The 15,286-nt window shown below is 40.2% G+C and overlaps 1 protein-coding gene and 1 pseudogene across 1 annotated transcript in view; one reads left to right on the plus strand and one right to left on the minus strand.

Moving 5' to 3' along the window:
• TTLL5 (tubulin tyrosine ligase like 5) overlaps positions 1–15,286 on the minus strand; it is a 195,129-nt gene that overhangs the window by 100,552 nt on the left and 79,291 nt on the right. Inside the window, exons 21-25 of the mRNA XM_087818959.1 lie at positions 12,729–12,886; positions 11,263–11,569; positions 6,679–6,799; positions 3,354–3,500; positions 2,365–2,468 (exon numbers count right to left, since the gene is read on the minus strand). Coding sequence (XP_087675085.1) covers positions 2,365–2,468; positions 3,354–3,500; positions 6,679–6,799; positions 11,263–11,569; positions 12,729–12,886 — 837 coding nt within the window. The remainder of the gene's footprint in view (positions 1–2,364; positions 2,469–3,353; positions 3,501–6,678; positions 6,800–11,262; positions 11,570–12,728; positions 12,887–15,286) is intronic.
• Positions 4,324–4,810, plus strand: LOC107533814 (small ribosomal subunit protein eS24 pseudogene; annotated as a pseudogene).

Below are 15,286 nucleotides of genomic sequence, written 5' to 3' on the forward strand. Positions count from 1 at the left end.
AAAATGTAAAGCATCGTAAGGCTTCATGCATTCCACAGTGAATTTTCTAGATCTGTACTATCCAGTACGGTAGCCACTAGTTATATGCGACTACTTACATTTAGATGAATTAAAATTAAATAAATTTAAAGATTCTTTTCCTTGGTTTCACTAGCCACATTTCAAGTAATCAGTAGCTACAACACAGAAAGTTCTACTGGACAGCCATGTTCTAGATCAGGGATCAAAAAATTAAACACTGTGGGTCAAACCTGGCAAGCAGCCCATTTTTGTATGGCTTCCAGCTAAGAATGGTTTTTATATTGTTAAAGAATATGCTATAAAGACTACATGCGGCCCACAAAGTCTGAAGTAGTTCTTCTCTGGCCCTTCACAGTCTGCCCACCCCACTTCTAGATCATTGAAGTATATTCACTAAAGGAGCCACTTGCCATTTTGTCTATGTCTGCAAAAAGGAGACCCACCCGTGTAAGCATGGAAGAGTTCTCTGACCATCTATACAATGAAGAAGAATGAACTAGATGGTCTTTAGGTCACTTCAAATATTGAAACTATATGAGCTTTATGAATATCCACAAAATGGGAAGTGTAGGGAAATAGATGAAGGCCCATAGATTCTTCTAGTACACAGATTTCATAACATCTAGACCAGCCTCTCAATGACTTTTTGCCTTTTTTTTTTTTTTTTACTGGAGCCTGGCTATGTTCCAGATAAGTAGCCTTCAAAACAAGCAAAATATTTCTGCATTATTATAAAGTACCTATATCCTGTCTTCAGCACACACTGTAATGACAACCTAGAAAACAGCATCTATGAATTTTGGGGTGAACCCCAAGGTCTCCAAAGTAGCAAAGTGCCACAAAATAAGGGCCTCAAGTAACTACCCGAGACCTAAAGCTGAGGCTGCAAACGGGCAACTGCCTCTGCCTGTCAGTCCTTTATTTGGCCCATCACAGAATGCTGAAAGGGAACAGTTAAGGTTGGTCAAAATACAAGCTGATATACCTCCTGTCTTACCCTCTGCCTACTTCATAATTTATGTTTCCCTGCCTGACTGCTGCAGGTGTTTGGATTTACCAACCCTGACAAAGGCCTCCATGTACTACCCAAGCGTCATAAAAGAACTGACACTATCACCTATTTCCAACAATCAACATTTAATCCACAATCAGTAGTAAATATACTTGATCTCCAAATCTATATTCAATTTAATAGTATACATAGATCATCTTTATTCCCAAGTCAGGCCTGGTGGGGAAATACACATCACTTTTTAAAAAGCTGGTTTTTATTTTCTTTTTTAAATATTTTAGAGAATTTTAAGATCCCTAGGAGGAACTAGAAATTAATCTTTTTACTTTAAAAGAACCATTTTCTGAACATAATCTAGTTTTTTTTCTTTTCTATTTTTATAATGTTGATGTGAGGAACTGTTTCTTGCTTTGTTTCTATACCTGCTTTATCAGTCATATTACTCAGGACCCAAGAATGTCAACAAAATAACTACATGATTATGAACTCCTGAAAAATGATGTGTTTGCTGTGTTTAAGCACATGATGTTGAGGCTATGTTAGGTCTATACAAAACATTAAACACAGATCATACCATGTTGGTGACTGATAAACCATCACCTGATTTAACTTCACAAATCAACCGAAGTTAATCTTCCTACTGCTTTTCTCCCCACTGTGACTTTGAGGGTTGAAGACTAATTAATGGGGTTATACAGATGTTTTCTCCTTTACTTAAGTGGTTTTATGTGTCTGTTTTAGACAAAGGCCTTCAAGTATAAATCATACACAATATAAATACCTTTGTTACCTCTCTTCCTTTGGAAACACTGTAAATGGACAAAATGGCCTGCTGATTTATATCAAGATAGAGCCGAATGCTGAAATTTTCAATCCCTAAAGGCTAACCCTAAGCATGAAGGACTTGTTCTATTTTATATAAATTAGGCGTAACCCTCACAGTGCTGAGAAATTGCCAATTCCTCAACCCACTCAATGTAGGCAAAATTTGGTCATCTCTCTGCATCAGTAGGCCAGGGATAAATTCAGATCCAGTACACACTAGAAGCCTCTAACTTCAACTTTCCAAAGGGCTCTCTCAGCACTGTGAGTGATGTGTACTTTGAAGGCTGTCTAGAAATCCAGCCCAGATACCCAGCAGCAGTGTTTTGATAACTGAAACCATGACAACAGCAACATAATTGGCTGAGATATGGAGAGGCCAAGCCTAGGAAACTCTTTTTTTCCTTCTAAGAGTGATTTTGCTTGCATCCATCTGTTAGAAACAAAAAAATACTGGGAGTGCAATGGGGCATCTAGAAGGCGGAATAGATGGTGTAAGTGTCTTCTACCTTGCTCGTCTGATGAACTCTTGGAAGTTTTCCGCATTCACCCCATCGTCTTCTTCTTCCTCAATTTTCTTCTTCGATTTCTTTTCAGCCATTTGTTCTGTTTCCTACACAGTCCCCAACCCCACAGAAAGACAACAAGATAAAACTGACTCCTGATAAATGCACACCTTAGCATCTGGTTTCACAGCCTCGGGCTGACCTGTCTTTACAGTAAAGACATTTAACTCCTCTATGTACTTCTGTCACCTATAAACTGGATATACTGCTTTCTAACATTATTTCATGAAACACTGTGAAATTTCCAAATAAAAGTTGCAGAATAATTTAAATTTTTATTATGTTTTTACTTTCTACTCACAGAACCCACTGAGAAGAGGGCTTTTAATAGCACTTTAGTAATGTCTGTGGCCACACTTACAGCTTCAACAATATGACAGCATACATTTTATATGCCCAAAAAAAAGAAAAGATATTTCTAAAGTATTCTGAGCCCCTCAGATAAAAGATGCTTTGCAAAATATTCTAACCAAATAGTATATTTCCTGGGCTTCATTGTAAAATGATGTCACTAGTTAAAAGTTCTAGAGAACTAAGTATAACTCTCTCAGGAAAGAAGATTGTTACTATATTAAATCGACAATTCAAATTAGCTCTCAAGTAGTCAGTTCACCAGGGTATACAGGCACAATAACCACAATGCAAATTTGCAGAGCCCGGGAGTCATCTCAGGTACGACAGTGCTCCAAAGGAATATGCCTTTAAAAAGAGTTAACTATGGCGACAGGGGCCTTCAGAAGCAATTAATACGTAGCTTTTCAGCCCAACTGGGTTAAGGAATGAGATTCTGCTCCCTGTAACAGTCACACACAGGGGACAATGATGCCAGGTAAGAGAAGAAGGACCTCTCCACCCAGTGGGACAGAGGCTTCTAGCCTGTTTCTGACAGTGCACAGAAATCTAAAACAAAGACTAACAGACAAACCACCTACCTTGTTGTACACAATGATAAAGTCACCCAGCTGGTGGGCCAGTATTCTTCTGCGTTCCAGAAGTGCCAAACGTCGACTGGGTAGCACCATCCTCAGTGAGTGCTGGAGGTTACACGACGCTCGCTTGAGGAAACGAACAACTAGCTCCTATGAATTAAGAGTCATTAGGGGGAAAAGTAGGGATTGTGCTAAGCAACAGAAGACAATCTATCAAGGGATTACACAACAGAGATGTGAGGAGAAGCAAACCAAACATTTCAATAAGACCCAGAACAACATGTTAGGTATAGGAAAGGTACAGAAAGACATGACACAGAAGAAATGCCTTCTCTTCCCTCAATAAGGTGGCAATCAGAAAATCAAAATCAATAACTATGAAATAAAGTAATAGCTATAAAACTACCATAATTCATATACAAATAGTACTGTAACAATTCAAAGTGCAGATGTCACTTCTAATAGGGAAGTAGCACTCAAAGATAAGTCTGGAAACTAAAACCACAGGAGCACAGGAAATACCAAAGGTGAGGAGGTAGAGAAAGGATACAGAAACAGTCATGCTTAGAGATAAGAGAAGGAAAAATCAGAAAGAAAAAAAGACAAAAACCACCCAGAACCACACACACACACACACTCACACACACACAACCCCACGGTAGAAACATCAGAAATGTAGAAAGAGACCCAAGAGAAAACAGTGTCATAGAAGTTGAGGGAGGAAAGGGTCCCACATCCAAAGTTTCCAAGAGGCTGGCACTGGAAAGGATGGCAACCGAGACAAAACCTGAGACGGAGTTGGTATGAGATAATTCCAAGAGAATACTCTCAGGACAGAAGAGGGAACAGAGGGAAGCAGTTAAGGAATGTGTGCACAGTGAAGAACACAGGTGAACAGGAGAAACTACTGATTTAAAAAGTTTAGTGACAGCTTTTTCCCCCCTCCCTGGCTGCTTGAAGACTATCCTTCAGCATGAATGACACAGTAACTATCTGGACCGGGAAGTTCACGACCAGCAGACTACTTCAGCGGAAGCAGATGGTCACTGATGTCCTTCACCCAGGGAAGGCAACAGCACCCAAGACAGAAGTTCGGGGAAAACTAGCCAAAATGTACAGGACCACAGCAGGTGTCATCTTTGTGTTTGGAGTCAGAACCCATTTTGGTGGTGGCAAGACAACTGGCTTTGGCATGATTTATGATTCCTGGGATTACACAAAGAAAAGTGAACCCAAACACAGACGTGCAAGGCATGGGCGATATGAGAAGACGAAGCCCTCTGGAAAACAGCGAAAGGAGCGCAGGAACAGGAGGAAGGTCAGGGGCTGCAACGGCCAGTGTTGGTGCTGGCAAAAGTGAGCCAGAGGCGGGACAACAGAAGTCTGCAGGGACTTTATCTGTGGGGATTGTGCAGATTTTTCATGAAAGGATTAATAAACTAAGAACTTTAATAAAATAAAAAGTTTAGTGACAAAGAGAAAGAAAGAACTGTTACTATGTTTGAAAGGCGATGTGTGTTTTTTCCTGTCCCAAGGATAAGGGAGCCTTTAGAATTAAGGATTAGCAGGCAGGGCACAGTGGAGGGTCATGAAAGGGAAGAAAGAATGCATCTCATCTAACACGGGAAAAAGTATTTTGAAATCTGAATACACACCAATCAGATTATTCATAACATCACAGATGCTTCAAAGAAAGATTCTGCAAGGCCGCAGGCCTTAAAGATTGTTGTTCCTTCCCTCTTCCACCAAACATAGTAAAACTGCCTTAAAATGACAGATGTTGGGACCGTATATTGATACACCTTCTGTGAGTTACGTGATAAAGGATGTCTAACCCTAACCTGGACCAGAGAGGCAATTCTACACCTACCTTCCTCATAAACAAGACCACTGACTGCCACAATCCTCAGGGAACGGGTTAGGGTTTGCTCTCTAGGTACATTTCCAAAAATAAATGCATGGAACTGGTTTTAAGTTTTGCAGTGGTGACCCTAAATATCTGGGAGAAGCCCCATGAGATCCCTGCGGATTCCAAGCCAACAGCTGAGTGATTATTCTCTTCTGAGTGATTTTTTTCTCCGTGAATTTGATTTTGGTTCAATGTCCTTTGGTGCCAATTTACTTCGGTATAAAGAGCCTCATAACCAGAAGGTTGGATTTCATAGCTGTGCTCTGCTCTCTTTACTATAGGGTGGTTTAAGCTGTTATATTAAAACATTATTTTTTCACAGTGGAGCAGACAAACTGACTCTCAAAAAAGCAGTTTCAATTTTCCACTTGGAAAGAGCAGAGCTAACATTTTCCACTGATGGCTGAAGGGTTATTCACAACACACAAGGTTTTATCTCTGGGTCGTACTGGCTACTTTAAATTCACAAGTTGTTTTCTGAGATAGCCATCATGTTTTTATAATAAGCCTGGCATATTATATGCCTCTCCTATGTGGAGAACTGGACATTACAGTAAGGACACCACTGAGCTGGACAAAGGATGCAGCTGTCCCAGACTTAAAGATCTCTCACTTTTTGGTGACAGATCCCTCTGGTTAAAAGGACTATGGAAGGGCTGTGGCTTCTTCCACAAGCACTGACCTTACCAAAGAAATTAAAGTTCATTCTAATCCCAAAGGAAAAACCTTGCTAGAATATTAAATTCTAGGCATTTTCAAATGACTGATACACAGTAAAAATTATTACACAAGTTTGTTTCCAGTAATCTAAGAATTTTATAAAGTTACAACTAGTAATGAAAAAAATGTTAAAATGGAGGAGGTTATACTCTCAGAGGGCCTATGATAAAGTGCTGACTTTCAAAGAGCTAACTTGACACCTCAGGATAGAAAAATAAATGCCTTATGACTCATGGAAACAATGAGAGAGCAAATAATGTACAATTATAACATCTGGGTTCAAGTTCCAGCTTCACCACATACAAGCTGTGGGACAACAGGCAAGTTACCTCCCTTCTCTAGGTCTTTGTTTCCTCATCTGTAAAATGGGAATGATAGTGCCTCCCTCAAAGAGTTAATAAAACATAAATTTGCTTGAGAAAGGATTCTAACTGTCATTCTTTTCGAGGGCTCTGCACATGGCCTGACATCTAATGAGCAATCAATTTTCATTTTCATAATGAAATCACTGATGCCCTCAACATATAGTATGATGAACAGGGATCCAGAACAAAGATTTATTTCACAGTGAAGTTAGAGAAATCTATAAACTAGACTATGAAAAAATTACTTTACCAGAAGAATATATTGCTCTTATTCTAATAGAAAAAAAGAAAAGAAAAAGGGAAAGGAAAAAGGATCTAACAAGAAGAGCCTCACCATCTGTTCATCTTCTTTGGCAGCCCAACTGGCACTGAACGTTTGACCTCCGCTGTCTTTCATCAGGCGAATTTGAACATGCTGGAGATAGGCAGAGAATGCTATTCGGGCCTGCACTTTGCTACAGAAATCCAAAACAACATACCGTTATGAGATAGAATGGTAAGCCTACCAAATGTGTACCTGCCTCTCTCAAGGTGGCCTTTGAGGATCCTTCTATTAGGATGGCTAAGAAAAATAAAGCCCATAAATCATATAGTCATTGAACAAAGATTCCTTCTAAACAGTACATGAGATTTTTTTTTTTTCTATTAAAAGAATCAGAGATAGAGAATCCTATTTATTTTCTCATTATTACCATGGGGGAAATTCAAACAATAACAGAAAGTCAGTTTTCCTACCCTTATAAATATATATCTCTTGGAACTTTTTGAATAACTTTCTTGGGGGAATATACAGGAAAAGTACTGAATCTTCACAAGAGCCTTTGTATTAATGTAGAAAAGGTTTTTTGCGTTGGAGGCCCTAAAGAACATACTTATCAGTTGGTCAAAAGTATGGCTTTTGCTATGGCAACTAATATTTCTGGTGTGCAGAAGGCTCCAAAGCAGGAAATAGATAAGTGCTACAAAGGAACTTTTGAGACCAAATTTTAAGGTCAGGCTTTTCTCAACTACAAGACGGGAGTGGCTGGAGCCCAGAACAAATGAGTGAGGTCCAACAGAGTTTGGCATAGACAGGCTAGGACAAGCCCAGATGTTCAGTGGGAAAAAGAAATGCTCACACACAGTAAAAAGTACCTTGGCCACATCACTGAAGAACCCCCCTGATTTCTGACTGGTGGTCTAGGGAGGAAACCAGGAAATCTGTTAAGTATAGTGTGGAAGACATAAGTACCAGAGAGACACTGATGATTTTCACTTCAGCTGCTAATTGTAGCAGCTCTGTTTTCTTTCAGAAGAGATTTTGGTTACTTCAGCTGATCGGCCTTCTGACACTCCAGCCAAAATTACATCAGCGAAGATTGGGGCCCAACACAAACTTTGTTTACAATCCTCACACATGCAATCACTGAATGCATTCTACTCACTGTTCCTCCAAGGTTAGGATGAAGGACTCGTCCAGAGTAAACTGGAAATCCCAGGAGGGTCTAGGTCTAACTTCTATGTGTGTGTTGGAGGGACTGGAGGGGAGGGGAGTCAGGTTGGGGAGTAGATTTGCTTTTGAGAGTTTAATGCATAAGATTTTCAGAGCATGAAATATAAGTAAGGCTACATTTTTATTATTAATAGGGATAGTCTGTGGGAGTTCAATATGATGTTGAAAAAGAATAAATTTATATTTCTAAGTGTTTCTTGACAAGGATAACAGTTATATTCTTGTTCACCTGGGGACCATATAGCACTTTCCCCTCAACCATTCGGATAAGCTCTACCTCCAAAACAAATTCCTTTCAAGTCAAAATAAATGAAAAAGATTCTCAATTTGGTCAACGAATTCACCTGCAATATAATGAGCCAGAAACAGCATATGTCAGACACCTCCAAATGTAGCAGAATACTCAGTTTTATTGATTAGTCCTTTATACTAAAACATGAAGGTCTTTGGATAAGGGAATTATTGCTTGGAAGTTAAGATTGCAATCATTATTTTGTTGCAAAATCTTTTTTGAAAATCAAATGAACAAGTACTGAGTTTTCTAGCCTTGTTAAAGAGGTCTCTGGGATGTTAATCCTGAGTTTGTCCCTAATGTATTAGACACACTGATCAGCTAGTCATTTGAAACAAACAAAAAAAGATGAAAGAATGGAAACCACAATGATTTACATCAGAGAAACCTATTTTTTTAAAAAAAAGCCTATGTGATTCCTCAGTATGCAAAATATACAGCTAGGGGGCTGGGGCCTAGAGTCTTGAATTCTTGCCATGGACCTTCCCCAGATTCCCAGTAGCCATTGAGATGCCCCACAGAATGATGGCAACTCCAGGAAATAGTCTGAAAAACACTAATTTATATGAACACACTCTGCAATTACAACAGTTTACTAACTGAAAGTGAGATCCATAAGGTTTATGAAGAAATACTTATATCCACAACAGCTAAGTAGAATGTTATTGCTGGAAAGGACTTTAGAATATAGTTCAGTGGTTTTGAAAATTTTAATTTTAATTCAGTGGAATCTTCGCCCCCCCCTTCCCCGCAGAAAGCACAGTTTGAGAAACACTTGTCCAATCCCATTCTCTGGCCTAACAGAAAAGGAAACTAAGGCGTAGAGAAGCTCTGAGTGGTCCATGATCACACCGCCAGTTGGTGGGCATTAAAAAGCCAGAGCCCAGGTCTCCTGACGGAGTTCAGTGTGCCCTTTACTAATGAAATTATTCTCATTCTCCACGACACTATTCCAAACCTTAACCCTATTCTCCCATTTCCCAAACCCCAATGTCACTCTCCACCCTTGCAGTGTAAGAAGTGACCTCTAACTGAGAAATAAAAGCTGTCATGCATAAATACCTAAACTCCCTTCCCCTGTAAGTTCTAACCACTGCATCCATCCCACGATGCTTTCCTTCTGCCTTCAGGAAGAGACACCCCTCCACTGGCCTCTTTCCACCTTCCTTTAGGACCCTTCTCTACCAATACAGCCCCTTGGCATCTCTGGTCCTCTTCCATCAAATCATTAGTCTACAATTAAGCTCCAGAATTACCTACCTGGAAAAAATTTTTAAATCTCCTCTCTTGGCTTGCTTTCTCCCATGCATTCTCATCTTCCTTTCACGGCCAAATCTTCTGAAAAACTTAGTTCACACTTGCTTTCTTATTTCCTTATAATTCCTCTTCTGTCCACTCTATCCCTGACACTAGCGCAGGCATCTCTTTTCACTCCTCACCCTAACGTGGGCTGTCTGGGGCACTCTACAGCTCGGAACTCTTACAGCTTTGGCCATACTACACCCTCTCAGTTCTATGCCTACTTCTCTAGCTGCTATTTCTTGTCTCTTTGCTATTAAACAATGGTCTCCCCAAGGGCTCAGCTCTCCTTTTTTCATTGTCTGTGCCTGCTGAACTAAACTGAATTGGATAAGCACATTCACTCTGAAGTTTTTAACTATCAACTATACAATCCTGTTCAACTCTGACCTTCAAAGCTCTGTTTTCACCTGTCTACTGGACACCTTCATCTTTCACCTCACTGTGTCCCAAATGAAACATTATTTCTATCATGAAGCTAACTCCTGCGCTCCCTATACTGACTGATGGCATCACCAAGCCACCAAGTTTGGAAAAGTCCATCTCTTTGGAGTTCTTACAACTGGAGAGACCACACCCTAACAATTTTAACTTGCAAATTTAAGTCCATCCCATTTTCTCCATTCCTATAGCCATTGTTCTGGTCAAGGGCTCAACTTCCTGGCTCTGGACTACTGTAACAGCCCCTAGAACTCACCGCTCTGCCTTCAGTTGCTCTCTTACCAGTCACTATTCCATAGTGCAATCAGAATTTACTTTCTAAATCAAGATCTGACCACATCATTCATCTGCTTAAAAATTAGCCATCCAGAAAACCAAGTCCAGGATTCTCTTAAAGTCCTATCAAATCACATCCAATTTTTAGTCTCATTTCTTACCATACCCTCCTTTCCATGTAACTCCACTACACCAAACTGTTTCTCAAACTTGTCATACTCATTCGTTTCAGGGCCTTTATATTTTCTGTTCTGCTTGGAATATTCTGCCCCGTGATAATCGCATGACTTACCTCCTCATCATCATTCAGGACTCTCCTTGAAGCTACCTCTTCATGTCCAAACACCGATCTGTAGAAACCCTCTGCCCCATTACACTCTCACGCTGTACCCTGTTTTGTTGTCTGCACAGCACTTCCTACTGCCTGGAATTATCTGCTTCTTTGTTTACTGTCAGTCTTCCCCACTTGAGTAAGCTCCATGAGCTGTCTTGGTCCCCATTGTCATACTATGTAGCCTCCCACAATTCCTGGCACAGAGCAGGTGCTCAATAAATACTGTTGAGGGGCTGAATGACTGACTATACTATCACACCTCTGTGTCTTTATTTCCTCTATTACCATTCCCACATTTAGTTGGTACCTCCCAAACCTCCTGCAATCCTACTCATTATTTGAAGCCTGGTTCAAATATTACCTCCTCCCTAATGTCTCCCTAGCCTTCCTAAGCAAGACCAATCAGTCCTTTTTCTGTGTCCTAAGAGGACTTTGTCCATATTGGGGCCATAGCCCCTGCTCTTTAAGTGTCCCCATATTGAACCATGAGCTGCTTAAGGTCCTTGTCTCAGTCACCTGGTGCTCTTAGTGAGTGACACTAAAACCCAACAAATATTCAACCAGCCAATAAGACCTGGGTTTGTATCACAGCTTTATACCTTGGACAAGTAACTTCTCTAAGGCTCAGTTTCCTTAACAGTAATGTCAAATCACAGTCATGACTTCATAGGACTGCTGTGAATAAGAAATGGAAAATGGCTGTAAAGCCACCAGCACAGTACCTGGCACACAGTACAAATGAACCTTTGCCAGGTTTACTATTATAATTACAAAAGGTACATACCTAAGGTTGCCATTCTCTTGCAGGATCTGCATCAGGTTAAATTTAGGCTCTGGCTCCTGAATCTCCATTTTGCAGCACTGTTCACCTTTATGGGTCCACTCAGGAACTCTCATGGCATTTTCTCTGGGTGAATTTTCTACCGTAACAGTCAGTGGGGATGAGTATTTGGCTCGATTCTCTGCAGGGGACCCTGCAAGCTCCTCCTGGGAAGCCTCCTGTTCCTCGTCATCGCCGTCTAATGCGACTCCATCTTCCTCCTCGCTCTCTGTCTCAGGCCTAACGTTCATTTCAGCCGGCTGGGCAATCACTAAATGCGAAGAACCACTAATGTTGCTGAAAAAAGGATGACATTTTCCTCTCTCCCAATACCTTCCTTTTATCTTTTTAGAAAAACCCATATCTAAACCAGACCACAAGTAACACACAAATTCATAGCACACAATGTCACTCTCCAACCTAATATATTCTAAGAGCCTACTAATGATCTTCATTAGTTGATGTTTCTCATCATAATACCAATGGCTCTCTCACAACTTAAGGCAAAAACATGTTAGTAATCTCTAGTGTGTGAGAGGTTTCTAGAAGGGCGCCCGCTCATGAAGGTACAAAGAGCAGGGGAATATCTTTCTCTCCTGGGCTTATTCATTACCCTTTTCCTTCATGACTTGGAAGGTCTATGAGAATAAGGACTAAATCTTTTTTACTCGCCAACAAAACCCCAGTGACTAACGTGCCTAATACAGCTGCTCAACAAATGAGGGAAGGAGGGAAAGAAAGGCAGTCAGTCAGTCAGCAACAAAGAGATATGGGAGAATCTGGGAGAGAAAGAAATTCCCGTTCATCTGCTCATGTTTAAAATACGTACACCACTGGCGGGTGTAGCTCAGTGGTTAGAGCGTCGGCCCGCACACTAAAGGGTCTCGGGTTTGATCCCCAGTCCAGGTACATTTGGGAGGCAACCAATCGATGTCTCTCTCTCACATCAATGTTTTTTTCTCTCTCTCTCTCCCTCCCTCCCTTTCACTCTCTGAAGAGCAAGAGAAAAAGTATCCTCAGGTGAGGATTAACAAAAAACAAAAATGAAACAAAATATTCACACCATTCAGCAATGTCAAAGGATATACTGGACTTAATACCTAATCATGAAAACCCTGAACAATGACGCTCAGGATTCGTGCAAACTTAAGCTAATGCTATTTCTAAAGTACCAGATATTATATGATGCTGAAATATGAGCAAAAGCCAAAATGTATATGCTTCAGGAATCCAATACAAATGTTATAGAATGGAAGGTTTAAAAACTTATTATAATCCTTTTGAAATTCAGTTTCAGAGAAAACGGACTATACAAACAATTAAGTATATGTGATCAGGAAGGTTCCGATTCATTGACTACTAAGTGGTTGATTAAATCAGTCAGGCAGAGCCCAGATGCTGGACTTTGGGGACAGCTCACCAGCACGTACCTGGGTATTTTGCCCTCATTGCCCTCAATCTCCCATTCCGTCGTCTACGTTTTCGCACCTCCAAAGACAGGAGCTTCCTCTCATAAAGAGCAGCATGCAGTTTGGCTTTTGAATTCATACTCTCTACTTTCAATTCCGGTGCACCATCAGTAGTTATTCTACGGGAAAAAACAACCTTCAGAAAGTTCCTTCCTTTATTCTAAGGCTAAGCTTGGCAGAAATCTGTGATGACAGACTGGGCACACTCAGTAGGTAACTCCAGTGAACTATAAAAGGTTTGACAGATGAATCAAACTATTGGAATCTACATTAAAACTTCACTAATGGCCTATCTGAATTTGTTAAATGTTCTCAACAAAAACATATCTGAAGACAATGTTTAGTATTCAGTAACACTGGCTATTTATTGCAGAGATCATAAAGTGCTACCCAGTACCTTATACCTTAAGGGGGACTGGGAGATACAGGTGACATTTTAATTCTCAGGCTAAGTGGTGGCTAGAGGTATTTGTTTTATTGCTATCATTATAACTTAGAATTATACAAATATTCTTTTGAATGTACAATATTTAATAAGTATAGCAGAAGTTGAGATGAGGGGAGGAATGGCTGATAACCCGTGAATATGGTAGCAGAGCTGACTGAGACTCACAGAGAAAGTGTCTCAGTAAAAAGTTACCAAGACCTGGGATGCACCAAGTCTCAGGCATTCTCACATGAAGAACTCTTCCCTTAGGGCCCACTTAGTTATAGGAGCAGGTGGGCAGAGGTGACAGGGACTCTTCGGTGTTGAGTACAGGTGAGGAGTTAGAGGCAGAGATGAGGGCAGGCAGCAGACGTAGGACAAGGCCAAATTCAATCAGCTCATGAATGGGAGATGGGATGGGGAAAGGGGGTGGCAGCAGCTACCTTAGGCATTAAAGTAAATAACAAATTAGAGAAGTGACAGCTATCAGGTCCAACCCAGAGAAGGACCGGGCAAGGTACAGGGCAGCAGAGATAACCAAAGAGAAAGAGGGTTCTTGGGGGCCAGAAAAGAAGTATTTATGTTAGGGTCTGAAAGCAGGCAGCTCTGAACTCTCCCTCTTCAATGCTCTAGAAATCCAAGTGTACTCCCTCTGAGGTCAGAGAATCATCCTCATTCCTCTGAAGTTTTCTGGTCTCTGAGTTCGATGAAAATGCTATGTCTTTTGGTCTACTTAGGATTTGTAGGGATTTCTGGGTTCATGAAAAGAATAGTAAATCTTTTGGAGGCCTTCTCTTTAGAGTAGAAAATTGAGCCAACAACAGGGAAAGTCCTGACACCAGGGGCAGAAACGAGAAGCAAATTAATGAACTTTAAAAATAGTTCAAACTCAGCTTATGGTAGTCCCAGCAACTGAACACTGACCCACCCTACTTCATATACACAGACACAATGTTGTGAAAACAGATTTTTAGCCAATTAAGTAATAAAGAAAATAAAACAAATCTGATATTTTAAAATAACAACTATGAGCTTCTAAGAAACCCAGAGTAGACAGATAAATACTAACTAGTACAAGAAATGGGGGTAGAAAATGCGGGGGGAAATATGAATCTGATAAACAGGAGGGCAAGAAACATGCGTGTCGTGATTACTGGATCAGCGATGCTTATCAGATTGCCCAGTGCACCGCTGACATATAACAATTTTCAAATTAATAAACAGTTGAATTCCCCATAAATAAGTTATAATACCCTTTAGGTACATCCACTTCATTTTATTTTGCCAACAATTTATTATGAAAATATTTAAATGAACAGAAAAGTGTAAACAGTGTACAGTGAATATCCATTTACCCACTTCCTAGTGTCTACAATGAACACAATGAATATTTTACTGCATTTGTTTCATCACATGTATATCCAATCTTCCATTCTTCATCCGTCAATCCATTTAATTTTAGTATATGTGCCGCTGAAGTGAGCACTCGATCCATTTAATTTTAAAAGCATTTCAAAGTTGGACACAGATATCAGAGCACTTCACTCCTAAACACTTCAATATGTATATCAGTATCTAGAGTTCAATATTTGTTTGCATTTTTTTGGTGGGGTTTTTTTTTGTTTGTTTTTTTGTGTTTTTTTTTGGCGAACTAAAAACTACACACAGTGAAATACCCAAATATCACATTTCCATTTGATGGGTTTTGACAAACGTATAGTTAGAGAACCCAAACTCTAACATTACTATCCCCTCAGAGCCCGGCCGGGCGTGGCTCAGCGGTTGAGCATCGACCTGGGATCCAGGCGATCGGGGTTCAATTCCCAGTCAGGGCACATGCCCGGGTTGCGGGCTCGATCAATGACTCTCTCATCATTGATGTTTCTATCTCTCTCCCTCTTCTTTCCTCTCTCTGAAATCAATAAAGATATATTAAAAAAAAAGAAAAAAAAAGAAAGAACTCATGCCCCTTCCCACTCAATCCCTTTCTTACATTCCCAAAGAAAAGCACTATTCTCAATTTTATCACATATTTAGGTTGCCTGTTCTGGAACTTTATAAAAATGAAATCATATAGTATGAACTCTTTTGT

Source organism: Miniopterus natalensis, chromosome 1, assembly GCF_054644295.1.
Source record: "Miniopterus natalensis isolate mMinNat1 chromosome 1, mMinNat1.hap1, whole genome shotgun sequence".
NCBI lineage: Eukaryota > Metazoa > Chordata > Mammalia > Chiroptera > Miniopteridae > Miniopterus > Miniopterus natalensis.